The sequence below is a fragment of the Lissotriton vulgaris genome, chromosome 2_1, assembly GCF_964263255.1.
Source record: "Lissotriton vulgaris chromosome 2_1, aLisVul1.2, whole genome shotgun sequence".
Taxonomy (NCBI): domain Eukaryota; kingdom Metazoa; phylum Chordata; class Amphibia; order Caudata; family Salamandridae; genus Lissotriton; species Lissotriton vulgaris.
Window position 1 is genome coordinate 1,286,396,651 of NC_141687.1, and position 26,054 is coordinate 1,286,422,704.

A 26,054-nucleotide genomic window follows, 5' to 3' on the forward strand; every position below is an offset into this window, starting at 1 on the left:
CTTGCACAGGACTATTGGTCTATAGGCCACCGGGTTCCACCGGCGCCTTTCACGAAGAACTGTATAGTGTGGTTTCAGCTCTCTGCCTAAAATCTGAGCATTGTGTGGTATTGGGGGATTTTAATATCCACATGGACATTGGGACTGATGTTGATGCCATTAAGATTTCTGACACTACTCACCCTTTGGGACTTTCCCCTTACTTGTCCACCCCCACTCACATCAAAGGCCACACGCTGTACCAAGTTTTTTCCACACTGCCGATTGATATTGCCACCCCTATACCGGTCCTTTGGTCGAACCATTTTATGGTTAATTTTCAAATCCTTCATTTGGTCAAACCTTTGCACAACATGTCCAATCGTCCTCTTCAGGCTTCACGTGCTTATCATCGTATCACCCCTGAGATGCTAGCTCAGGCTCTTTTATCCCATCCGTGACCTTTGTCAGGCTCCCTGGAGAAGGACCTAGCCCTCCTGCAGATGTGGCTGGAGGAAAGACTGGAGGAATTTGCCCCTGTTACAACGTCCCGCAGACCCGCCTGTCGGGTCTCGGCTCCTTGGTTCACTGAAGCTTTGTCCGTGAGGCGTCGGCAATGTAAGATGGAAGAAAGGGCATGGCGCCGCCATTATGACATTGCTGCCAAAATGGCGTATTGGGTATCCATCAATGCCTATTACCGCGACATTTTGTTAGAGAAAAAAGCATATTTCTCAAAAAGAATTGAGGCTGCCTCAAGTACCTGTAAGGAAATTTTCTCAATAGTGAAGGAATTTACCTCTCCTAAGATGAGCTCAGCGCTGTGTGCTCATTCGGCATCCTGGGTTATGTCATTGGTGGAATTTTTTACCAATAAAATTAAGATTATCCAGGATTCCTTTGCGCGGTCTGGGGTAGAGGCAGTTTCTGATATGACCCCTCCATTTTCGTCTTCCCTGAGTGATGGGGCCTCCACTCTCTCAGAATTCCCGCCGCTTTCCTGTGTAACTTCATTGAATCTGATCACTAAACTTAAATATGGTTCCGCTCTAGACCCTTGTCCAGCCAAATTCTTAGGTAGAATGGCGGAAGTGTTAAATCCCCTGATACACCCGGTGCTTAATCTTTCTCTCAGCACAGGAGTGGTCCCTCCTGCCTGGAAGCAAGCTCTGGTCATCCCGCTTCTCAAGAAGCCCAATCTGGATCCGGCTGAACACGCCAACTATAGGCCAATCTCCCTTCTGCCAGCCCTTGCCGAAGTTGTGGAGAAATATGTACATTCTACCCTCTCCAATTTCCTTGAAACCAACAGCATTCTGCATTGCACTCAATCCGGCTTTCGCACCAACATAAGCACGGAGACAGCGTTGCTTGAAGTAACGGAGGCAATAAAGAAGGCTTTGGATGCGGGGGGCAAGGCTATGCTGGTGATGCTTGACCTGTCGGCGGATTTTGATACCGTCCCTCATGCCGGTCTCCTTTCGACACTCAGTGAGATTGGTTTGCGGGGGACTGTGTTCAGCTGGTTCAAGTCCTTTCTAGCGGGCCGGCGTCAAATGGTCTGGGCCCCTCCGTTCTCTGCAGTGGTGCCGCCATTGGAGGTGGGAGTTCCTCGGGGCTCTATCCTGAGCCCGACTCTTTTTAACATCTTTTTGGCCCCCCTGGCGGCACTAGCAGAGTCGTTTGGTGCCCAGATCGTATCGTACGCCGACGACACCCAGCTCCTTTTCACGTGTGAGAAGGAGGCAGATTTCGACGGGGAGAGTGTGAGAAGTTGGCCTGATATATGATGTTTCCAATTCTGGAACCACCTTGTATCAGTCCAAACAATCCCTTATGGTGTCTGGTTGTAAGTCAACCTTATAGACAAGCTATCCTAGTGGTAGCATGGACTAAGCAGCCTTAAAGGCTAAACTCAAGAGGTCGTGTTAAGCGAGCTGTTTTACCAATCACAATCCTGTAATATCAAATAAAAGGACACCACAAAAGTATATATTATAAAAATATATGTGTTTATTACTAAAATAATCCCCAGTACTCTTTATGAGCAAAGGGGAACAAGCGTTTAAACAAAAGCACAGTATAACATATGAAAGTTGCACAATTATGGATGAGGGCGGGTGGCCACTCAAACCATATATTAAGAAAGTGGTATAAGAGATACCAATCGAACAGTGATTAGGCCTAGGGCCTAGGGAATCGCTGGGAGCAGTCGGGACAAGCAATGCTGAAGTCTGGAAAAGCCCATGGGATTCGGGTGCAGCACTTAAAGCGCACGCATGCACCAATGCAAAGTCAATGGTGCGTAAAAGTTACACAAATAGAGTTTAAGGATACTACCGCTGAACCTAGAAGGACAAAACTTTAGACACAGACTCTAGAGGTGTGTACCAGTGTGGGAACACCGGCGTTGCTGAGTTACCTCACCCAAAGGAAGCGGGTGCATAGGGTCGAAGTGGCGTCGGGTTTCGTCACTCAGGTTGTTGGTGCTTGAAGCTGAAGATGCTGCAGGCGATGTGAAGGAGAAGTGTCCGGTGTGATCCAAGGGTGGATCAGAGTCGTAAAGTACCTGAAAGCAGAGGGGACAGAGTCTGGGTCACTCAGCAGTGACCAGGGTGGAACCAGGACGGAACCAGGCAATGTTGGGCGCAATCAGGTGGTTGTTGAGGAGCTTCTCTCCACTGCCACGTGGGCTCTGGGGCATCTGCAACGTCCAGGAGCGGGTCACAAGCTGTCCCACGCAGGCTCTCACCGTTGGCACTATCGGCTTCAAGATCGGAGCAAACAACACTTGGCAAGAGCAATCCACGCAGGACTGGAAGATTGCTTCTCACTCGGACCAGGAGAGTCAGAGTGGGTGCTCCTTTTCAGAGGAGCGGGTGCAAGTCTGGAGCAACCAGAATCACAAGTTGTATTTCAAGTTTCGTCGGCACAGGGGCCACAAGTCAGCTGGCAAGTGACCAGGCCAACGCGTTGAGCCAAAGAAAGCAGAAGGAGCCCACGCAGCACTCGTCGAGTGTAGAGGGGTGAGCTTCAGTGCAAAAGTGGATCAGGGCTAGGGCTTCTCAAACCCCGGTGTACAGCTTCGAGGGTCAATCGTGGGCTGCACGGTCAGTGTCTCGTGGTCTTTTCAAGATGGCATGCCCCACGCTTCCGGTCGCCTCCACGGGTCTCAGCTCTGCAGGGACTGTGGATCAGGCTGTAAGAAGGCAGGCAAGCTTGATCTCGTTGATCTCTGTTGCTCGAGTTCCGGCGGAAACTGCAACAAAGCAGATGTTGAGGTGCTGGATGGTGCCTGTTTGCACAGGGTGGTCACTCCTTGACCACAAGGGAGATTCTTCAGTCTTCTACGTCGAGTAGGATGTCGAAGGGTCCAGAGTTTTGTTTCAAATGTTTCATCAGGATAATCTGAGTGCGTTGGCACTGCTCCCATTCTTATACCAATCTAGGGGGCTGGATTACCTGCTAGGTCCCCTCCTATGGGTGGGACCCAGGAAGGGGGTGGATACACCCCTTTCCCTTTGATCCAGGCCGCGCTGGGACTGGGACTGGTGTGCCCCAGAACCGGTTTGGCCGGATTATGCAAGGGGCAGCCTTGTGCTCCCCAGGCAGTGTCTGGTTTCTTTCAAACCTCCCTGCTACAATCCACTCTCTCCTGTCTGGGGTGGTGTAACACCTCCCTATGACAGGAAAGCCTTTGTCCAGGCCTCCTCTGCTGAATGTCGGTCAGCAGCAGGAGGTCAGACTTGTGTCTGTGGCAGAAGCATCAATTTTGTGGATCTGAGGCTCTTTTAAAATCAACTGCGTTTTAGCAAAGTAACTTGTTGTCTCCCTCTAGAGGGGTGGAATGCTACCCCCGTCGCCAGGACTGGCGAGGGGGTAGTATTCCAAATCGTATGACACCTTACACGACATGTTTTGATAAAGCCAAACCAAAGTTAACACATAACCGCGAGGATTATAATGCACTTAATAGTATATGGTATGGCATTATCCCGGAACAGCTTAGGGAATTGGTCCCGACAGCTGCAGACAGGCTCAGCTCATGCTAGAGCACCATCTCACATAAAACCAAGCACTCTGCCTCCAGGATTGTTAAGGCCTGCCATAGGAGTGACTGATAGGTACATATGTGTCCAGATAGGTTTAGATATAGGCATACTATATCTAAGCAAGGGGTGATTACACCACCTTGCCCCAGCTGAGTGATCAGCCAGTTGTGTCAATTTTAGATAGCCAGCCAGGGGTGGCAACAGTTATGCTGCACCCCCTGGTAGGCCTTGGATGCACCTATGACCTGACCCAAGCCAATCTAGTTATGCACCTAAGGTACATGGAGTCCATTTTACAGAGAGAGCAGATAGCCTGGGGCCCTGGTTAGCAGGGAACCAGGCCAACTAAGTCGAAAACCAGCTAAACACAAGGCAAAAAATCTGGGGTAACCATAGTCAGGTAGCCACCTTCCTACACCCCCCCCCCCAAACAAAAGGAGATAAGGCTATCCTTGTCCAGGTAAGCCTATATTGCCTGAGTGGCCATATAAGGAAGTACCTGCACTAGCATGGGTACCCCCTGTCTCATGGTCCAATGGTCCACTAAGCAGTCCCTCACCCTTGGGGTATTAGAGGGTCTCCACCATAGGGAATCACTACCTTGGGTGTGTTTATGCAAAGTTAAAGGCTGGTTTGGATATGGAGTATTGAAGTGAGGCTCCACTAATTTAGGGCTCAGCTTCCTCCAATTATCTTCCACCATGTGTGCCTTTCCTTCTTCAACTGAGTTGCACTGTGCTCTCAGGGTCAACCTCTGGCTACCTAAAGCTGGAGGCTGGGTCCCTTGTTTCGGCTTACTGGAGGGACAGTTCAGGTTTGAGCCCTTTGGGTCCCAGGTTTGGCTGTGCCCACCAGAATCCATCTGTGGGAGGTCCCTAACTACTTTTAAGGGGGCTCCCTCAGGAGTTTTTAAAGTTTTCACCTTACTAGGGCTACTAGTTTTGGTGCCCCTAATCTGTTGATGGGGGTGCTTTATTTGACAGGGGGCCCTCTGGGTCTCACTGTCCTTCTTGTCCTCTGCAGCCCTGGTCTGACTAAGGCAAGGTAGAGAGGAGCAGGTTACCTGCTCCAGACTGGGTCCCACCTGAGAAGGGTTCACTGTCATCAGAGGCTCTGTCAGGCCAGGCCTAACAACCTCTGGGGCATTTCCTTCATCAGGGGTAAGATCAGTTCCCTGAGGAGGCTGATCCTGTCCTAATGTCTGGTGAGGGGGAGATTTCTCTTCCTCCTCCATGCTCTCAGTTTGGGTGGAGTGATCCATCATTTCAGGCTTCACAACACACATATCTGTTTGAGTTTGGGCTGTGGCCATCACAGCCCCCCCAACCTTTTCAGGAGGAGACTCAGTTTGGGTATCTGCTGTTTTCATAACAGCTTTGTTATTCTGTTTAGGAAGAGCTTCTGCTAAAGATGGGGCTGAGTCTTGCACAGCCCTACCATCCTTTTCAGGAAGGACATCTTGGATTGGGGCTATAGCCAGTACAGCTCCACTAACCTTTCCATTGGCATTTACCATTCTAGAATGGATTTTCTGTTCAACCTCAGCCCAGGCTGAGATTTCCAAATCATTACCTAGTAGACAGTCTACAGGCAAGTTTGGTGACACTGCCACTCTCTTTGGGCCAGTGACACCTCCCCAGCTGAGACTTACTACTGCCATGGAATGATTGGTTTGTATTCCATCAATGTTTGTTACCTGGTATGTGGCACCAGGTAAAAGTTGCTTAGAGGGGACTATACAGTCAGCCACCATGGTGATGCTAGCCCCTGTGTCTCTAAAGGCTTCAACTTTCAAACCATTGATGATGGGTTCTTGTCTATATTTGCTCAAGGTATTTGGGCAATCAGAGAAGTTGACAAACCCCATGCCAGTCTCATAAACAAGATCATTTGGTGATGGGGACCTGGATAGGCCAGGGTCCACATGTGCTCCAAAAGTAAACCCACCCAGATTTCTGGGTGTGCTCCCACTTCTTGGGGGATTACTGCTGACAGTAACAGGAGGTGTTGGAGCTGGCTTTGGAGGTATATTTTCTTTATTGCCATTCTTTGGACAACAGCTGTCTGATTTCCAATGGCCAGTCTGTTTACAGACATGACAGTATGGCTTTTTCTGGGTAGATGAAGTGTCTTGGGACCCACCCCCATCCTTGGAGTTTTGGGGCCCTGGGGAAGTCTTTTCTTTACTTTTATCCCCACCCTTATCTTGAGGCTTGGTAGACTCCTTCTTCTGGTTATTGTCCTGATTCTTAGGCCTAATCCTGGTTCTGACCCATTTATCTGCCCTCTTTCCCAATTCTTGGGGAGAGGTCAAATCTGAGTCCACCAGGTGCTGGTGTAAGAGCTGGTTCTGACAATTACTTAGGATCTGCTCCCTCATAATCAAATTATACAATCCTGTGAAGTCATGTACTTTGCTGCCATGTAGCCAACCCTCCAGAGCCTTAGTAGCACAATCTACAAAATCAGTCCAGTCCTGTGTCTGTGTCTTCTGGGTATCTCTGAACCTTAACCTGTATTGTTCAGTGGTTAAGCCAAACCCATCTATTAGAGCACTCTTCAGGACTTTGTAGTTTTTAGCATCCTCATGTCTGACAGTGAGGAGCTTATCCCTCCCTTTCTCAGAAAAGGAGTACCATAAGATTGCTGCCCACTGTTCCTCAGGAACCTGCTGTACCATGCAGGCTCTCTCAAGAGCAGTTATCCACTTGTGGATGTCATCCCCTTCTGTGTAGGGGGGCACAATCTTTGTTAGGTTTCTAGTATTATAGGACCTGTCTTTCTCTCTAGGTATATTGTTGCTGCCACCAGTGGCATTTAAGCACACATTTTCTGTTCCCTTGCTAAAGCAAGTTTAGCTTGGGCCAGGGCTAACTCTTCCCTCTCTATCTGGAGTTCTACAGCTCTCATCCTAGCCTTATGCTCTCTTCTCTGGGGGGAAGTCATTCCCCTTTGAGAGTTTCTTGAGACACTAGAAATGTGAGAATCCACTGAGGGAGATCTCACCCTTCTATTGCCTGGAACAGTTCTATTTTGTACTCTGGGGAGGTGCTGGCCCTCTCCATTTCCAAGTAGATCCAAGTTGGTTTGGCTAAGCCTCCCCACATGTACCTGGATATCCCCTTGATCTGAATCTTCATCATTATGTGGTTCAGGGTCCACCTCATTCTCTTGGGGTTTGACTCTATCTCCTGATCTTAAGGGAGCTATGCTAGCTTGCTCAAGGTCATCCTTCTCCAGGATGGCTATCAGGATAGGAATGGTAGGGTTGTGACCCTTTTTCAGCCCCCTTACAGTACACAAGGTACTCAGGTCTCTGTGGCTGAGGGTGTCATATCTGGAAGTTGCCTTGGTAAGGTAAACTGTCACAGGCTGAGAGCCAGAGGCTACACCTTTGTCAGACATGACTGCTAGTGAGGTGCAAGTGGTGCTCTTACCTACACTAAGTGCTTTCCTACTGTACCTTGCTAGTGAGTTGAAGTCAGGGTGTGCTAATCCCTTTAATCTACAACTACTAAATTCAGTAGAACTTAAATATGCTAAGCTTTTGTTTATATGTACCTAAGGTACTTTATGTGATCTTTCAATTTGATAAAAAGATTGCAATGGTAAAACAACTGCAAGCTCAAATCCGCACCGCTGCACACCAATGTGAGAAGTTGGCCTGATATATGATGTTTCCAATTCTGGAACCACCTTGTATCAGTCCACACAATCCCTTATGGTGTCTGGTTGTAAGTCAACCTTATAGACAAGCTATCCTAGTGGTAGCATGGACTAAGCAGCCTTAAAGGCTAAACTCAAGAGGTCGTGTTAAGCGAGCTGTTTTACCAATCACAATCCTGTAATATCAAATGAAAGGACACCACACAAGTATATATTATAAGAATATATGTGTTTATTACTAAAATAATCCCCAGTACTCTTTATGAGCAAAGGGGCACAAGCGTTTAAACAAAAGCACAGTATAACATATGAAAGTTGCACAATTATGGATGAGGGTGGGTGGCCACTCAAACCATATATTAAGAAAGTGGTATAAGAGATACCAATCAAACAGTGGTTAGGCCTAGGGCCTAGGGAATCGCTGGGAGCAGTCGGGACAAGCAATGCTGAAGTCGGGAAAAGCCCGCGGGATTCGGGTGCAGCGCTTAAAGCACACGCATGCACCAATGCAAAGTCAATGGTGCGTAAAAGTTACACAAATAGAGTTTAGGGATACTTCCGCTGAACCTAGAAGGACAAAACTTTAGACACAGACCCTAGAGGTGTGTACCAGTGTGGGAACACCGGCGTTGCTGAGTTACCTCACCCACAGGAAGCGGGTGCATAGAGTCGAAGTGGCGTCGGGTTTCGTCACGCAGGTTGTTGGTGCTTGAAGCTGAAGATGCTGCAGGCGATGTGAAGGAGAAGTGTCTGGTGTGATCCAAGGGTGGATCAGAGTCGTAAAGTACCTGAAAGCAGAGGGGACAGAGTCTGGGTCACTCAGCAGTGACCAGGGTGGAACCAGGACGGAACCAGGCAATGTCGGGCGCAATCAGGTGGTTGTCGAGGAGCTTCTCTCCGCTGCCACGTGGGCTCTGGGGCATCTGCGGTGTCCAGGAGCGGGTCACGAGCTGTCCCACGCAGGCTCTCACCGTCGGCGCTGTCGGCTTCAAGATCGGAGCAAACAACACTTGGCAAGAGCAATCCACGCAGGACTGGAAGATTGCTTCTCACTCGGACCAGGAGGGTCAGAGAGGGTGCTCCTTTTCAGAGGAGCGGATGCAAGTCTGGAGCAACCAGAATCACAAGTCGTATTTCAAGTTTCGTCGGCACAGGGGCCACAAGCCAGCTGGCAAGTGACCGGGCCAACCAGTTGAGCCAAAGAAAACAGAAGGGCCCCATGCAGCACTCGTCGAGTGTAGAGGGGTGAGCTTCAGTGCAAAAGTGGCTCAGGGCTGGGGCTTCTCAAACCCCGGTGTACAGCTTCGATGGTCACTCGGGGGCTGCAGGGTCAGCGTCTCGTGGTCTTTTCAAGATGGCGTGCCCCACGCTTCCGGTCGCCTCCACGGGTCTCAGCTCTGCAGGGACTGTGGATCGGGCTGTAAGAAGGCAGGCAAGCTTGATCTCGTTGATCTCTGTCGCTCGAGTTCTGGCGGGAACTGAAACAAACCAGACGTCGAGGTGCTGGATGGTGCCTGTTTGCACAGGGTGGTCACTCCTTGACCACAAGGGAGATTCTTCAGTCTTCTACGTCGAGTAGGATGTCGAAGGGTACAGAGTTTTGTTTCAAATGTTTCATCAGGATAATCTGAGTGCGTTGGCACTGCTCCCATTCTTATACCAATCTAGGGGGCTGGATTACCTGCTAGGTCCCCTCCTATGGGTGGGACCCAGGAAGGGGGTGGATACACCCCTTTCCCTTTGATCCTGGCCGCGCTAGGACTGGGGCTGGTGTGCCCCAGAACCGGTTTGGCCGGATTATGCAAGGGGCAGCCTTGTGCTCCCCAGGCAGTGTCTGGTTTCTTTCAAACCTCCCTGCTACAATCCACTATCTCCTGTCTGGGGTGGTGTAACACCTCCCTGCGACAGGAAAGCCTTTGTCCAGTCCTCCTCTGCTGAGTTTTGGTCAGCAGCAGAAGGTCAGACTTGTGTCTGTGGCAGAAGCATCCATTTTGTGGATCTGAGGCTCTTTTAAAATCAACCGCGTTTTAGCAAAGTAACATGTCGTCTCCCTCTAGAGGGGTGGAATGCTACCCCCTTCGCCAGGACTGGCGAGGGGGTAGTATTCCAAATCGTATGACACCTTACACGACATGTTTTGATAAAGCCAAACCAAAGTTAACACATAACCGCGAGGATTATAATGCACTTAATAGTATATGGTATGGCATTATCCCGGAACAGCTTAGGGAATTGGTCCCGACAGCTGCAGACAGGCTCAGCTCATGCTAGAGCACCATCTCACATAAAACCAAGCACTCTGCCTCCAGGATTGTTAAGGCCTGCCATAGGAGTGACTGATAGGTATATATGTGTCCAGATAGGTTTAGATATAGGCATACTATATCTAAGCAAGGGGTGATTACACCACCTTGCCCCAGCTGAGTGATCAGCCAGTTGTGTCAATTTTAGATAGCCAGCCAGGGGTGGCAAAAGTTATGCTGCAGGCCCTGGTAGGCCTTGGATGCACCTTTGCCCTGGGCACCTATAGTGCTCTGTACAGGGGCTGATAAGGTGACCCAAGCCAATCTAGTTATGCACCTAGGGTATATGGAGTCCATTTTACAGAGAGAGCAGATAGCCTGGGGCCCTGGTTAGCAGGGAACCAGGCCAACTAAGTCGAAAACCAGCTGAACACAAGGCAAAAAATCTGGGGTAACCATAGTCAGGTAGCCACCTTCCTACAGAGAGCATCAGAGGTTGCCTAGGGGCTGTATTTCAGTGGTTTCTGCAAAGCAGCCTTACGTGCAACTCGGATAAATCCAAAGTGCTCTTTTTTGGGTGTCGGTCCGATCCTGTGTGGCATTCTTGGTGGCCTGTGGATATGTTTCCGCCTTCGGTTTCTTCGGCGGTGGCCAAGAACCTCGGAGTACAAATTGACAATACTCTTTTGTTGAAGCCCCAGATTCTTGGCCTAGTTGGGAAATGTTTCGGCCTTCTTAAAATGCTCCGAAAATTTCTCCCTCTACTCTCGCAGGCACATAGGAAATTCACGGTGCAGGCTCTAATCGGGTCTCGCCTTGATTACGCCAATGTCCTGTACTTGGGTTGCCGGAGTATCTTCTCCAACGCCTGCAGATAGTCCAAAATTCGGCTGCTAGAGCCGCTTTTGGCCTCCATCGGAGAGCCAGAGTCTCTGAATGTCTGAAGACTCTTCACTGGCTCCCCATTCGTAAGCGAATAATTTTTAAGGCGCTTACTCTGGCCTTCAAAGCTCTCCATGATATGGGTGCCAAATACATCCAACGGCGGCTGGCCTTCTATCTGCCTCCTAGGTCACTCAGGTCAGCATCACTAGCTTTGGCCTTGGTCCCTATTATCAGGAGAGCACGGATTGGAGGGCGGTCGTTTAGATGTCTGGCGCCTCAACTATGGAACACTGTGCCTGTGTCTCTGAGAAAGAGCACAAACCTGTTGGCCTTCAGGAAGGAGTTGAAATCCTGGTTGTTTGTTCAGTAGTGCCTGCCCCCCTTCTCTTTTGCCTGTCCGGTGTTTGTCTTAGGTCAGAAGCGCCAGGACACTCCCTGGAGTAGCTGAGTGCTATATAAAACACCACCTAACATAACATAACAAAATAGTATACATTTTTGCTTTAAAAAAAGGAAAACAAAGCAGTGAAAGTTTATAAACACAAAAAAGGAGAGCAATCACTTAATGGAGTGAGACCAACTCTTCCAGCAGCATAGTATTATTTACACTAACCACTCTTGGGTCAACAATAGGCAGGTATTACTTGAGTGGAGACTGATGTAGTGTGGCTCAAGTGAAGTAGTGTGGCTCACTGGTTAGAGGCGGCAGACCCGAGAGCATAGGACGGCCCGGGACCAGGGTTCGATTCCCGGCGCGGCAGGTTTCTGGACCAGGGTCAGCGGACTCGATAATTCTGTCGCCTCGGTGCCCACTCTGATCAGCGATCACACTCGGCAACTCTGGGCATTAGCTTGCCTCATCTTCACTAACGGCCCGACCAGACCGCCGGGGATGCCTGGTCTCACCCTGGAGATACCCATTAAGGGACCATCTCTCAGGGAAGCCAGGAAGGGTTTCGCAGCGGTCGAAGCACCTTGGGACCCTACGGGTAAGTAGTGCGCTATATAAATGCCTGTACATTTACATGTATTCACAGTGGGTTTCATCCAAGTGAACCTTTTCAGGAATCCGATATGGTTGCTGCTGTGCAAATTATCTGTTTTTGTCCTCCTTTCTTTCTTGTTCTTTACCACTCGGAGTCGGTCCTTTTCATTTTCAAAAGCATTATTCCAAAGCAAGAGTCTTGGTGCCAAAAGGGAAATGGTACCCGTTTGTTCTACTAACTTGAGATGACAGTCTGACTCAGATCGTAAGCTTCTGCTTGATATCACTGTTTCTGTGAAGAAATGTATCCATGTTCTCTTTTCTAAAGATATCAAAGTTCTGAATTTCTGGTACTTGGTATACATTAAAAACTATGAAGGATCCCACACAACGGTGTGTACCTGGCCACCTGAATGGAATGCGGGCATTGCTTTATCTTCCAGATCTGTGCACTTGCAGGATTGCTGCTAGGCTGCACATTTCTTAGCCGCTTGCAACCATTTTCACTGTTCTCCCACAGACGTGTTGCCCGAGCTGCATATTCCGTTGGACATTGGAACCATTTTAAGGGCTGTGGCAACAGCTCAAGTGGGTGTGCAGGAGAACAGCTGTGTACGCTCCTGTACAGCTGCTAAGCCAGCTCCAGGGCTGTGTGGTTTTGTACACTCCAAACTTGCGTCTACAGCAGTCTGCAGAATTGTTGCTGTCCCATTTAATTCTGTTTTTGCATTTTAAATGTTCTTGAAGCAGTTTCTTACTTCATTGCTCCTACACCCAAACCATTCTTTTAAAGTGATATATGTACTGAGAGGAGCAGCTAAGCCTCTAGAGGCAGTGATTCCTACACAATTTGCATCTCATGGATCTTTTCTTTTGGGTTTTATTGCTTTAAATTGTCTATCTTTTACATTTATACCCAGAGAATAATGTATGGCTTTTAAATATGGTATTACTTATTCGTTTTACACTCTGCATTAGCATTACAAGGTCGGCCTGGTGGTGCAGTACTAGTGAAGAACATCTTCTTTTCAATGTCACTCCTCCAAACATCAAAAACACAATAGAGCCACCCAATAATCCCCCAGAGACTATGTATCGTCAATAACAATAGCAAAAAATGTCCCTAAAGGAATCATTCATATAAGAGTTTTGATGTTTGTTAGTGTCATATCCATGAACACTTAATTTATAACAATCACAGGAGCTTAATGACAACAACAGTTTATCAAAAAGATCGATTTTTTTAATACATACATTTTTTGTCAATTATTTTTTGGCAAAAAAGACTACCAGTCATATCAAAGAATGTTGTGTGGTAGGACATAGAACACCTTTCGCATTATACATGGATTTTATAATTAACCATGTTCAGATGGTTATTGCACAGACTCAATAGGTCTACAAAAACAAATTGAATTATTTGAGCAAAAACGGTGTTCATACGTCGACGTTTCGGTCCCTGGTGGTCGCACGGATCCTTGGGACCATCTTCAGGACAGATAGTTGCACAATACTATCTAATACATAAAAACAACAATACTCAATGTCAGTGCTAAAAATTAAGAACCTGTGACACAAAGAAAGACTGTACAGTGTGCTCACACTAGAAGGACAATAATGACCTACACAAGACTAAACAGACCATCAATGTGTAAACAGTGACCTACATCTAATCAATAAAAAGTAACAATAAACCTATACCAGTATACTTACATATTTTAGTTGTCAATTGAATCACAATCTGAAACACAGAATCAGAAAATGCCACTGAATCAAGAGTGCCAATTTAAACAAAACCCAAATAGGCTTTCTTACTGGGTGGTACTCACATGTAAGATGGACTAACCAATCAGCCATCTATGAGACAAAGTGCAGAAAACCACCATAAATACCTAGTCGGAACCTATACAACTAATCTCTACTGTCACCAACACCACGTGGGAGGTATAACTGCCTAGTAATCACTCACGTGTCTTGGTTTGATATGTGACCTGCAAAATGAAACGAATGCCAGATTAACATTTGCGCCACATAAAATGCGACCAATTATCGCCAGCAAACTGTTCACGTCATGAACATACGAAACAATTGCCAATGTAAAAGTACATTGCAGCCACAGACAATGTGACCAATTACTGTCAGTGGGAGGTTCAAAGCAAATCATTATCATATACGTTCCGTAAATACGATTTAAACTAGCTAAATCGGGCCGACACAAAATTACAGAAGAGCTCGACTCTGCACTTAAGATACGACTCAGCAAACCCAACCAGTGGGTTCTCGCTTACCTGACACACGGGAGTGGCAAAACTCGCGCGCGTCTACTCTGTAAAAAGGTCGAGGGGCACTGACGTCATAAGCCGATCAGCGCCGCCATCTTGGAGTGGGAAAAGTTATCAAAAATCAATAAATCAATCAAAAGTAATGGAAATAAATTACTAAATCTGATTTAGTAATTTATTTCCATTACTTTTGATTGATTGTTTGTGTGGTGGTACAAATATATTCTGCTTAAAGAGGGCTATAGCCTACTATAAGATGGCGGCCATTTCAGTATAGTCCTTTTAATGCCCATATCGCTCTTGAGTTTACTCGATCTGGCCATTCGTGGGTTTACTTTTTGATAACTTTTCCCACTCCAAGATGGCGGCGCTGATCGGCTTGTGACGTCAGTGCCCCTCGACCTTTTTACGGAGTAGACGCGCGCACTGAGTGTAGCCAGAACTCTTCAGTCAGGCGTCCCGGGACGAGTTTTGCCGCTCCTGTCTGTCAGGTAAGCGAGAAGCCACTGATTGGGTTTGCTGAGTCGTATCTTAAGTGCAGAGTCGAGCTCTTCTGTAATTTTGTGTCGGCCCGACTTAGGTAGTTTAAATCGTATTTACGGAAGCGATATGATAATGATTTGCTTTGAACCTCCCACTGATAGTAATTGGTCACATTGTCTGTGGCTGCAATGTACTTTTACATCTGGCAATTGTTTCGTATGTTCATGACGTGAACAGTTTTCTGGCAATAATTGGTCGCATTTTATGTGGCGCAAATGTTAATCTGGCATTCGTTTCATTTTGCAGGTCACATCTCAAACCAATACACATAAGTGATTACTAGGCTGTTATACCTCACATGTGGTGTTGGTGACGGTAGAGATTAGTTGTATAGGTTCCGACTAGGTATTTATGGTGGTTTTCTGCACTTTGTCTCATAGATGGCTGATTGGTTAGTCCATCTTACATGTGAGTACCACCCAGTGGGAAAGCCTATTTGGGTTTTGTTTAAATTGGCACTCTTGATTCAGTGGCATTTTCTGATTCTGTATTTCAGATTGTGATTCAATTAACAACTAAAATATGTAAGTATACTGGTATAGGTTTATTGGTACTTTTTATTGATTAGATTTAGGTCACTGTTTACACATTGATGGTCTGTTTAGTCTTGTGTAGGTCATTATTGTCCTTCTAGTGTGAGCACACTGTACAGTCTTTCTTTGTGTCACAGGTTCTTGATTTTTAGCACTGACATTGAGTATTGTAGTTTTTATGTATTAGATGGTATTGTGCAACTATCTGTCCTGAAGATGGTCCCAAGGATCCGTGTGACCACCAGGGACCGAAACGTCGACGTATGAACACCGTTTTTGCTCAAATAATTTAATTTGTTTTTGTAGACCTATTGAGTCCGTGCAATAACCATCTGAACATGGTTAATGATAAAATCCATGTATAATGCGAAAGGTGTTCTATGTCCTACCACACAATATTCTTTGACTGTTGTTACTCCTCCAAACAACCTTTTATTTTGCACAGGTTCAAAAGGGATTTCAAAGGAACCCCCAAATGTTTATGCTTTCCTCAGATTTTTTCTCCTTCTTCTTCCCGTATCATCATCCCAAGGGTTCACTGTTTGTCACTCTCAGCAACAATCCTTCCTCTTTCCATTACACTAAGGGTATTCATGGCAGGAGCGGTCCTGCTACTCTTTCAGAATGAGTCAGATGCCAATCAGGTGTTAACATCCAAGATTGGATCTCAGAGTGAGTCATCCCAGTACTGGCTTGCAAGAACCGGGCGTCTTGTTGTAGTCCAAGAGTTACCACCATAACATTGCATTAAAAACAAGCATTTACAATGCAATGGTCTCGGCATCATTAAAGGTAAAGCTATTGGCATTGCTCATGACATTTCTTTTCTTTTTTTAAAATCATAAATAAATGGCATTGTCATTTACATTGCCAATAGCTTAATCGTTAAAGAAATGGCATTGTCATTTACAATGCCAATAGCTACACCCCTACATAGAGCCAGCCTCACACAGACAGAGACACCCACACATAGAGCCACCTACAAAAAAACTATCCACACAGAGCCACACACACACACACAGAGCCACAAAGACACACACACACAGCCACACACACACACACAGAGCCACACACACACAGAGCCCCCCCACACACAGAGCCCCCCCACACACACACACAGAGCCCCACACACACAGAGAGCCCCACACACACACACAGAGCCCCACACACAGAGCCCCACACAAACACACCGAGCCCCACACACACACACAGATAGCCCCACACACACACACAAACACACAGCCCCATACACACACACACAGAGCCCCACACAGACACACACAGAGCCCCCCACACACACAGAGCCCCACACACATACACACAGAGCCTAGCTGAAACAAGATTTCCACTGCGTTTTAAAACGCAAAGCTGTGGTGACGACAACCGCCTGTGCTTCCAGCTAGGAAAGTTCAATTCATGTGTACTCTCACTACTTGTAGCCACTTTAAAATGGTTTCACAAAGACTAGCTGTCCCGTAACAAAAATACAGAAAGAGTAACTATTGATGGTGTTCATTGTGGAACTGGCAACAATGGGGGGGGGGAGGTCAAACATAATTAAAAAGTTAGCCTTTTTGTCAACAGTTTGCGTTAAAACGCTGCAGAGAAATCAAACAGTACTGGTAATTTCAAAGCCCAGTTTTGCAATTTCGAGTATTATGTGTGTTTGTGTGTGCATGTGTGTTTTGTTTCTGCAGTGTGCTTTGGTCTGTGTATAGGAATCTGCATATGTGTATTTATGCATGTATGTTTGTGTATGTGTGCATCCACTTATAGTGTGCCTGTGTGGCTGGCGGACAGTTGAAGTCTGTGTTTATATATGTATGTCTGAGTTATAAGGCGTGTGTGTGTACTCCAAAAACAGCGAAAGTCAACCACAACCGCAGGCCCTATTTTCCAGGAATGCCCATTAAAATAAGTGTAGTGTAAAATAAGTACCAAAGGCCGTCTTGTGTTAGCTGGCACCAGGTGAGTGTGGAAGGGTCTTTAAAAAGAGTAGCCATGCAGGGCACGGTTTTACATCCACTGACACACTTTTGTAAATATACCAGCTAGGAACAGATTCAATCCTCAGCCAAACGCATTAAATATAAAACAACAAAGAGAGGAGACATAATATGTTTTTCTCTCCACTGGTGAATTATTCAAAGTGCATTTCACCAGCAGCCAGCGGAGCGTGTCAAATGCAAAAGATGAGTTTAACCAACCAGGGTTGTCAGGCATGAATGTGACTTCAGTGTACTCCAGCAAGGACTAAAAGCCTTCCTTGAAACTCTTCGTGTACTGCCATGAAAAAACAGTGTTTTACTTTTACCAACGCAGAGAGTAGGTGATTTTAATGTAAATTGACTCAGTGTATTCATGAAAAATGTAAAACACTAACTGTCCGGAGATAGCCGGCTTCCCTTTCTCAAACACCTGTTTGCATGCCTGTATTTAATGTCATACATGGGAAAATGTGTCTGCAAATGTTTGAAAAACACAATCAAAACAAGTAGTAGAGTGAGTAGTTGATAGTGAGTAGGAGAGAGTTATTAGTAAAGAGTATTAGAGAGCGAGTAGTAAAAAGTGAAAGAGGAAGTATTCTATAGTGAGAGAGTGAGGCAGGATATAAGTCCCTTGTAGGTTTATATTAAACACAATCGTTTTCTCAAGCACAGTGCAAGTGTTATACAGGTGAAACCTAAAATGAGTACCAGGCTGTCTCCCTGCATCACTTTATCAGGATAATAAAACACGGCGGACTCCGTTATAAAAGCTGAAGCCTTCCTTAGAGTACCTTACACCCACAGGGCCGGGAGTGTCCATTCAGAGATGTGCACCAGAACAAAGGCGAGACACTAAGCGTCGGCAGCAGCCAGGATCAAATAGGATCTACCTTGGCACAACACCTGGCATTAGCAGCTGAACCCTGCGCAGACCCCACAGTAGCCCACAGGTCCAGACCCCCACGCCTCACCACTCATGACACGGATGGGGGGGCTCCTCACCAAGTGACATCACCCGGTATGTGCTCACATTTCCATCTTGTGGTCGGAAGCGCGGCCCCCAGACAACTATATTACGTTTTGGGTTGTTTGACCCCTACGGGGGCTCCTTCTGGGGTTATTGTTGAGAGACAAAAGCGCCCCTGTGAACTGTCTACAGAGGCCCGGGGCCAGGAGATACAGGCCTGGGGGCCCAGGCGTGTCTCAAAGGTCGCAAATCACATCAAAGACAAACAATGACGTGTAAAAAACTTCAGACAGCGAAAACAAATCAATCAGGTTTACAACTTTGTCGCAAGAGCTCACATTTAAACACAAATCACAGACAAGATCTGCAGGCTGTACCAGGAAACAGGCAGCAAGCAGTAGAACCCACCTCCCCCTTAATGAATTCAAGTGACTCCTACTCCTGGGCACCCCCAGGGGCTCTATAAAGGAAACAGCCTGGACTACCGAATTAGGTAGCTCAGCGAGCTAAGCACTCGCTGACGAGACCCGCAGGTTACAGATTCAAATCTCTACGAAGTCGGCCTTTTAATCTGTTAAATGTTGTTAAAAAGAGTACAAACTTTACGTGGGTTAAAATAACCACATATAAAATGTTATGTTAAAGCGCTTTACCAGAGAAGCAGAACATTTTCTATACCCGTTCCTTTACTGCCAACCTATTTTTCTGGTCTAAATAACCATTTTTGTCGTATTTTACACATTTGGAACTTCTAAATGAACAAAGTAAACTTTCAGCCATTAGTGCTTGGGTGAACCAGGTCATCTTTGAACCGGATTAAGCCCCCGGGGGCAGAGCAGACTGGCAGTGCTGCGAGCGAGGGGTGTTTGTTTTGTCTCGAGGCTTCCAAGGAGGCTGAAATGGACACAAAAAAACGCAAGCCAAGGGGAAGAGGCGGAATGCAGGTTTCCTAAAGAACACAAGCCAAGTAAATGTCTTATCGGCCAAATCCCCTAATCCACGTCAACTGCACTCTGAAGGTCACCGGTCCCGGGCAGGGGGCGGGGGTGGGTGTGTACAGCCCGTGTGCACCATGCTTGAGTCCCGGGCGCTCTGCTCCCTGTAGAAGCAAGAGTTACCAGGGCGCATGGCTTTATATGGTAAATAAACCCGCGCAGTAAAAGGAGCGCACGGGGCTAACAGCTCCACCGGGCAGGAAAGCAGAAGAAAGCAAGGGGGCTGCTGCAAACCAAGACAGGAGGCAGTAAAAATGTGACTTTTGTCACCAAAACAAACACGCAGGCCATGCTGTTCTCGTTAAGCTCCTCGTTAACACAAAAATAGCGCTGGGGAATGGACGAACACGCTGGGTAGTTAGCCTACAGCCTGCCACTGAGGTATGTGGAAGGAACAAAAGGGCAGAGTCAAAAAACACAAGTTATCGGATACCTAGACGGAGGAGATAAGCCAGTCATGATATTCGCACTAGCAGTCCCGGTGTTTAAAGTGCATTCTGGTACTTGTAGTCCTGCTTTTTTTGATAGGGCATGTAAAACCACAGCAGAATGCAAAAGGTACACATGGGAACCAACGCGCGGCGCTATTAGCACTTGGCAAGGGGTGACTTCCATCTCTGAAATGCAACGCCACCTCACCGGCATCGGAAACAGTGTGGGGCAGCCATCTATCGCCAGTTCTTTTGCTTTGCAAATGAGTACTGCTACAAGTGACAAAAACCGTGCGATCTGTTAGCTACTTCCACAAATAAGCACCTTGAAGCATCTTCCACGCACGGAGCGCTAGCCACACACAAAGTCAAACACGTCGTTCTCTAGGTGGCTGATGCCTACCTTGTGCCGTCTCCAAGCCAGTGGCTTCCTAGGTCGGGTGCTCCCGGGGGAGGGGGGGGGGTCTTGGGGAGGGGGCAGAGGGTAACGTTGCACGCGGACACCTTCATCTCTCCTCTGCCATGCCCGTGTGGGGCTGCTCGACGGGCACTGCTGGGTCTTCTCACTCAGCAGCCCCGAGCGCGCTGTGCCACACTGGGAGAGGAGCAGGGGGGCAGAGCCGAGCACACCCCTCCCCCTCCCAGCCACGATTAACCCATGACGGGCTGGAGAGGTGAGAGCGCCGCCTCTGCTGCCAGCCGGGGGAGCGCTGCACCGGCACAGGAGAGAGACGTGCGTATGTTAGGGGACCCCTAAACTCCACTGCGGCCCGAAGACACCGGCCACGCCCCGACCAGCCGAGCACATCACAAAGAGGCCGCTGTGATCACACGTGTCCTGGGAGGAATTTTACACCAGCCTAAGATGCAAAAACATTAAAGACACGCAAAGAAACTCCGGAAGGCCAGCTATCCCTCCCCGATCTCTACTGCGAAAAAAAAATGGCGGCCGCAAGCTTCCGAAATTTTCGGAATCAGGGGCGTGTTTTGGCTTCTGAGTGACGGATGACGTCACAATCGAAAGAACAGCAAAACTTACGCCCCCGAATCCGAAAGAGACGGGGCTTGTTTGGAGTGACTCCCTTCTCCTTCAATGGCTGGCCTCCGTTTAAGAAGCCAGCCAATGGAAGAGAATGGAGGAGAGAGGCGGGTTCAATCCCCCTTACTCAAACACATAAAATCTCCGACTTCCGGCTGGCAAGCCAGCCTTCGCTCCGAGACCTAAAAAGGCCTCACCTTGATGTGGGTTCAGTAAACAGAAGCTTATGTGACCTCTCAGGATGGGCCTACTATAGGAGCTAACTTTAGTAGCAATGTACTATGTGGAGTCGGTGTGAGGTGCCCATTCCCAATCCCTCACTTGGTGGTCTCCAGCTAATGGTGCCTTAGGATGGTCCTCATTGAAAGCTTGTTTGGAAATAGTCTACACTCTGTGGTGCCCAAGGTAGAGACGCTTGTTTGTTAAGAAAGATTTGTACTGAAAATGGCCACTGGCCCCCCAAAAAATGCTGTGTCCCCTTAAAGTGAACTCCAACGCTGTCTCAGTGCATGTAGCCCAGCCTCACCACTCTCAAACTTCACAAGCCGCCACTGGGAGATGGGAGATGAGGGGGCATCAATTTAAACTACACCTCTTTGATGAATTATCCAGGGATGTTTTTTGATGGCCCTGACATACTGATAAGGGAACATGTGTTCAAGACTGGGTGTTGCATCAGGTGTTATAGCTGAGTCATTATCCGAATGACCTGGCACTCTCTCAGTTCTCTGAACGATAAGGAATGGAATGGAATGAGTATTTATAGAGCGCGGTAGTTACCCGGAGGCGTCCTAGCGCTGTGAACAGACGCGTGGAAGGTGCAGGGAGCAGGTGCTAGATTTTGAAAAGCTCGGTTTTTAGGCCTTTCCTGAAGGACAGTAGATTGGGTTCCCTGCGTAGTTGTAAAGGCAGGGCGTTCCAAAGTTTTGCCGCATTGTATCCAAAGGAACGTCCGTCACACCTTGCCCTCTTGATTCGGGGCACTGTAAGTAGGTGTGAGAGAGTGGATCTGAGTTGTCTGATGGGTAGGTAGGGGGTGACTAGTGAGTGATTAATGGGGGCACCGGTTTTCCAAAAAGCTCTGTGCGCAATGCAGAGGGACTTAAATGCAACTCGGTCTCTGACAGGGAGCCACTGTAGGTTCCTGAGTTCTTCCTTAACTGAAGTGTGACGGGGATTAGAAGAAGGGTGCGGGCAGCGCAGTTTTGGACCACCTGTAGTTTGTTTAGGGTGGACTGTGGGGCTCCCAAATAGAGGGGGTTACCAAAATCCAGGCGAGATAGAATTAAGCCCTGGATCATAATTTTCCTTGCAATTAATGGAAGTAGGGGGGTGATTTTTCGTATCAGTCTAAGTAGACCGAAGCAGGTGGCGGAGAGTTTTGCTGCTTGTTGCTTAAAGTTAAGGGAACTGTCTAGCCAGACGCCCAAGCTTTTGATGGAGTCTTTGGGGGCCATAGGTGGACCGAGGCATGGGGGCCAGAGATGTTCGATGTTGGTGTGGGGGCGGTGGCCCACCAACATTAGCTCCGTTTTGTCTCCATTTAATTTGAGACAGGACGTGGTCATCCAGGAGGCAACTGCCTCCAGGCCGTCCCTAAGGTGGGAAGAAGGGGAGTTGGCCTGGCTTAGAGTCACCACTTGCTGAGTGTAAGGGTAGTTGATAAGGGTAGATGACATTTATGCTATTATTGTTTAGAACAGATAACAGAATTTGAGAGCATTATTTGTTGTTGAAGGTGAAGTTCGGGTCCTGACCAGAATGGAGTCCTTAGGGACTTTACATCAGTGGATCAATGCAGATGACTGAATTTGCACAGACCCTCCTCTACAGCTTTTAAAAATTCACTTTCTTTCCCTGTATGTGGATGACTCACCGTAGCAAGGGTGCCAAGGGCTAATGCCATAGTCCAAGTAAGGAAAATACCCACCCCCTGTTTGCTGCTCCAGGAATGAAATACAGCACTAGTCAAGGGTGAGTGGGACCCTCTGGCTTCTGAGCCCCTGTGCAGCTGTACCAGTGAGAGCATACACCTCTGCTCCCTGCCTCCCTATTACTATTTCACACTCCTATCAAAATATTACCTGCACTACTACAAAGAAGGGAGAAATACCCTGTAGGAAATAGTTTATTAACTGCCTGGATGTTCCTTACTTGACTCACATATCCACCATGTAAGCACTGCCAGCTCCCTCTGACTCTCCCAGACACCCACCCCTGGCTGCTGTAGCCCGATTCGCATACATGCCAACATACGACCCGGACCTCGCACGACCTACGGACGCACGGATCGGGTGCACTCTCCCTGCCTCAGACACCTCCATGAAGCTCCGGACACACACGTCCTAGACTTTAGCTCCTGCTAGATGAGCAGGGCTCTGGCGATACTCTACTCATAATCTATACAAACGTGGCTGGCACCACCAGTTCTGCCACCACGATCTCGATATTACCGTACCCTTTCAGCCCTGATGAGTCACATCTCCTTCACAGTGTGACAACACGTGTCGGCTGGCTACTATTTTTCTGTACTGACCAACAATTGACTTATAAACAACTTTCACCCACATGAACCTTTGTATTTTGGCATTTTTTGAACTTTGACGCAAAACATTTCTCTCAGCGTGCTTACAAGTCCTTACACTAGGACTACGCACTACATTTGCATGTGCACAGGATTGCTCTTCTAGAAATATTCAGGAGTTTATGCTGTAGAGCCAGTGCTGGAACTGGAAAAATATACTCTGGGAACCCATTCATTGGGGTCAAGATGTGTCAAAGGAAAGGAAAAGGAGGAATGGGCAATAAGGACATATGCTACAGTAATTTTGTTCTAGATTACTTAATTGGTAACAAACTGGCTGCATTTAAAACTATTTTACAGGTTTAAAGCATCTGCTGAAGGGATCATTGTGCACTCAGTCAATCTGAAGGGATTATATTAGTGGCAAGCTAACTCTAGTGGTTAATACAGTTTTCACAGAGTTCTGTGTTTTGTCCAGGCACAGCTTTGACTCATAAAGTAACAAATAAGGTGAATGTGCCTGCACATCGTGTAACATGCAGATTTGCAGATTGGTATTTTACTTAGATGGGCAAGTGGGCAACTGCTTTTGATGCTGAGATAATTTTGTCACTTTCAGTTCATAAGCAGCAAACCTTCTAATATAGCAAAGTGACCTATTTACCGGCATCGAGGACCTGCATGCAAATCGTAAGTCATGGGGCTAGATCCTTACTGTGTTTGTCTCAATCTGTTGTTATTGTAAACATTGAAAAGAAGGGTTCATTTGGGAAGTATAAATTCTAGTTAGTAGAGGCAATACAATTGCTGACTTATTGTTCCTCCCACCATTCACTTTTAGCACATAATATCTACAAGTATGAATGATATGAGAATACTACACTTTATAACTCTCATTCTCTTATGTAACATTTCCTGTACATTGATTAACACACTTGTATGATGTATTGTGCCTCTGTGTGTGATGTAAAGCACTGTGACACCCTACACTGGGATGAGTAGTGCTATAAAAGAAGTGAATAAAAAATGTGTAGGTGCCATTTAGATCAATATTTGTGTGGTTGCTCATACAGGCAGATACATTTTGCATGCTTACAGTGCAAGCAGATCTCACACAGGCAGATGAACAAAGTTAAAAACCTGCCTCCATTAGTTTCTCTCAAGTACTTGTGACATGGTAACAAGCTGTTTGTTTTTGTTTCCTTCCTTTGCATTGGCATCTAGGTGTTAGGCTCCAGATGGCTGCAAGTCAGATTGATACGAGCAAAGGATGGCTCATGGCCTTTAAAATCAGGCCTTTGTTTTGGGCCCAGATTAAATCTAAATTCAGAAAGCCCCCTTGACGTATGTACTTTGCTCCTCAGAGCGGAATGCAGACAACGTGCAGGCACTGTTGAATGTGTCAAGGTGTTGCAAAAATGATACCAGAAAAAACGCAATATGTTTCCCTTTGTTGGACAGACCCCAGATCCGAACCAGAAATAGCTGAACCAGAACCAGCATCTGGTGCAATCCCTCTACTTTCCAGCACTGTGTACAACACAAAGGCCTACCGTGCTTGCCATACGAGTTGCCCATGTTGAACACAGTCCCATCTGGATCATAATGTGGATGTGCTGTAGCCCCGTTCACAGCGATAAATTTGCTCCAGTCCACCTGCAAGTAAATACATTTTTGTAAAAGGATTATTTAACCGGATATGACAATGGGGTGAATTAAATTAAAGAAAATTATGACTTATTTGAAGCATTTCCTACATGTGCCAGAGCTTCAATTTATCTATTTCCAGAGATAGTGATACAATTCAATGCATATCATTTTGAATATTATTTCTTATTTCTGGAAGTTGAGATGCATTCATATGGAGGAGTCACAATCTGGACACAGCAAGTTGGACGAGGGACTCAAGGGAGACTTTGAAAGGAAAATAATTGGACACAAGCCTCTAAATAAGTACACTATAATTTAGGTACATTGCAGTCTATGGTGGTTATTAACTTTCTGGCTCGTATCATTCTTTTTTGGGGACTTTTATGGGTGTAAAAATGACCAAAAGGGCTTATTGAATTATTAAGGTTCAAATTAAGAATTATCAGAGTTTTCCTTTAATAGGTGTAAGTATAGCTAAATGAAATTACCTATTACTGCCATTGATACTGGAAGCAAAGCAAATTATTTCCAATGTGTGGGAATTTCTCAATACCTCTCTTTTTAGCACTGTCAGCAGAGATACAATACAAATTCTATTTTGAGGCAACAGTATAACCAAATTAACATCACAGTAATTGTTTAATTTAGTAATTAAAAGCAGTAAATATTTAATACCTTATCCTTGGTTTCCAGTGTCTTAGGATCCACTCTAAACATAAAGTTGGTCTCAGTGCTAACATAATAGTCGCCTTTGTAAGAGGTGTAATTTACAATTGCATTGTCTGTGGATCCTGAAATAAATGAAAATCTAGTTACAGTTCAGCCTTCTGGAGGAGACTAGTCAACGAGTACCAAAAGACCGGAATTGCTAAAAGCCTAGATAATCAAAAAACTAGCTAAATCTACTGTATACATCGATTTCAGTTTTCTGAAACCTTTCATTGTTAGAACATTTTATCAGATAACAAGTTCTATGTTTTGTGAAGTAGGCATTTGCAGTAAAATGTTCCTAAGGAATCACTGTTTTGGAATGCTTTAAATTCATTGATAGACCAAAGCACCATATTGATGTTGTCATTAAAAGTTAATAAAAGTAACTTTTACTTGCACTTGAAAAAAACACAGTCCCCAAGGAAATGAACTGACTTCAAGAATGTTTAAGGAACCTGTGTACATTTCAGCATGTAAGATGGTAGGGATTGGCAAAGTATATATTTAGCCATGCAGAGTAGCAAAATTCAAATTAGAGAGATTAGATTTATAGCACAAATAATTCAAAGCATTATACAAAT

The 26,054-nt window shown here is 46.5% G+C and overlaps 1 protein-coding gene across 1 annotated transcript in view; it reads right to left on the reverse strand.

The window, feature by feature from the left end:
- LOC147732516 (carotenoid-cleaving dioxygenase, mitochondrial-like) overlaps positions 1 to 26,054 on the reverse strand; it is a 711,267-nt gene that overhangs the window by 330,035 nt on the left and 355,178 nt on the right. Inside the window, exons 3-4 of the mRNA XM_086958817.1 lie at positions 25,438 to 25,553; positions 24,666 to 24,768 (exon numbers count right to left, since the gene is read on the reverse strand). Coding sequence (XP_086814943.1) covers positions 24,666 to 24,768; positions 25,438 to 25,553 — 219 coding nt within the window. The remainder of the gene's footprint in view (positions 1 to 24,665; positions 24,769 to 25,437; positions 25,554 to 26,054) is intronic.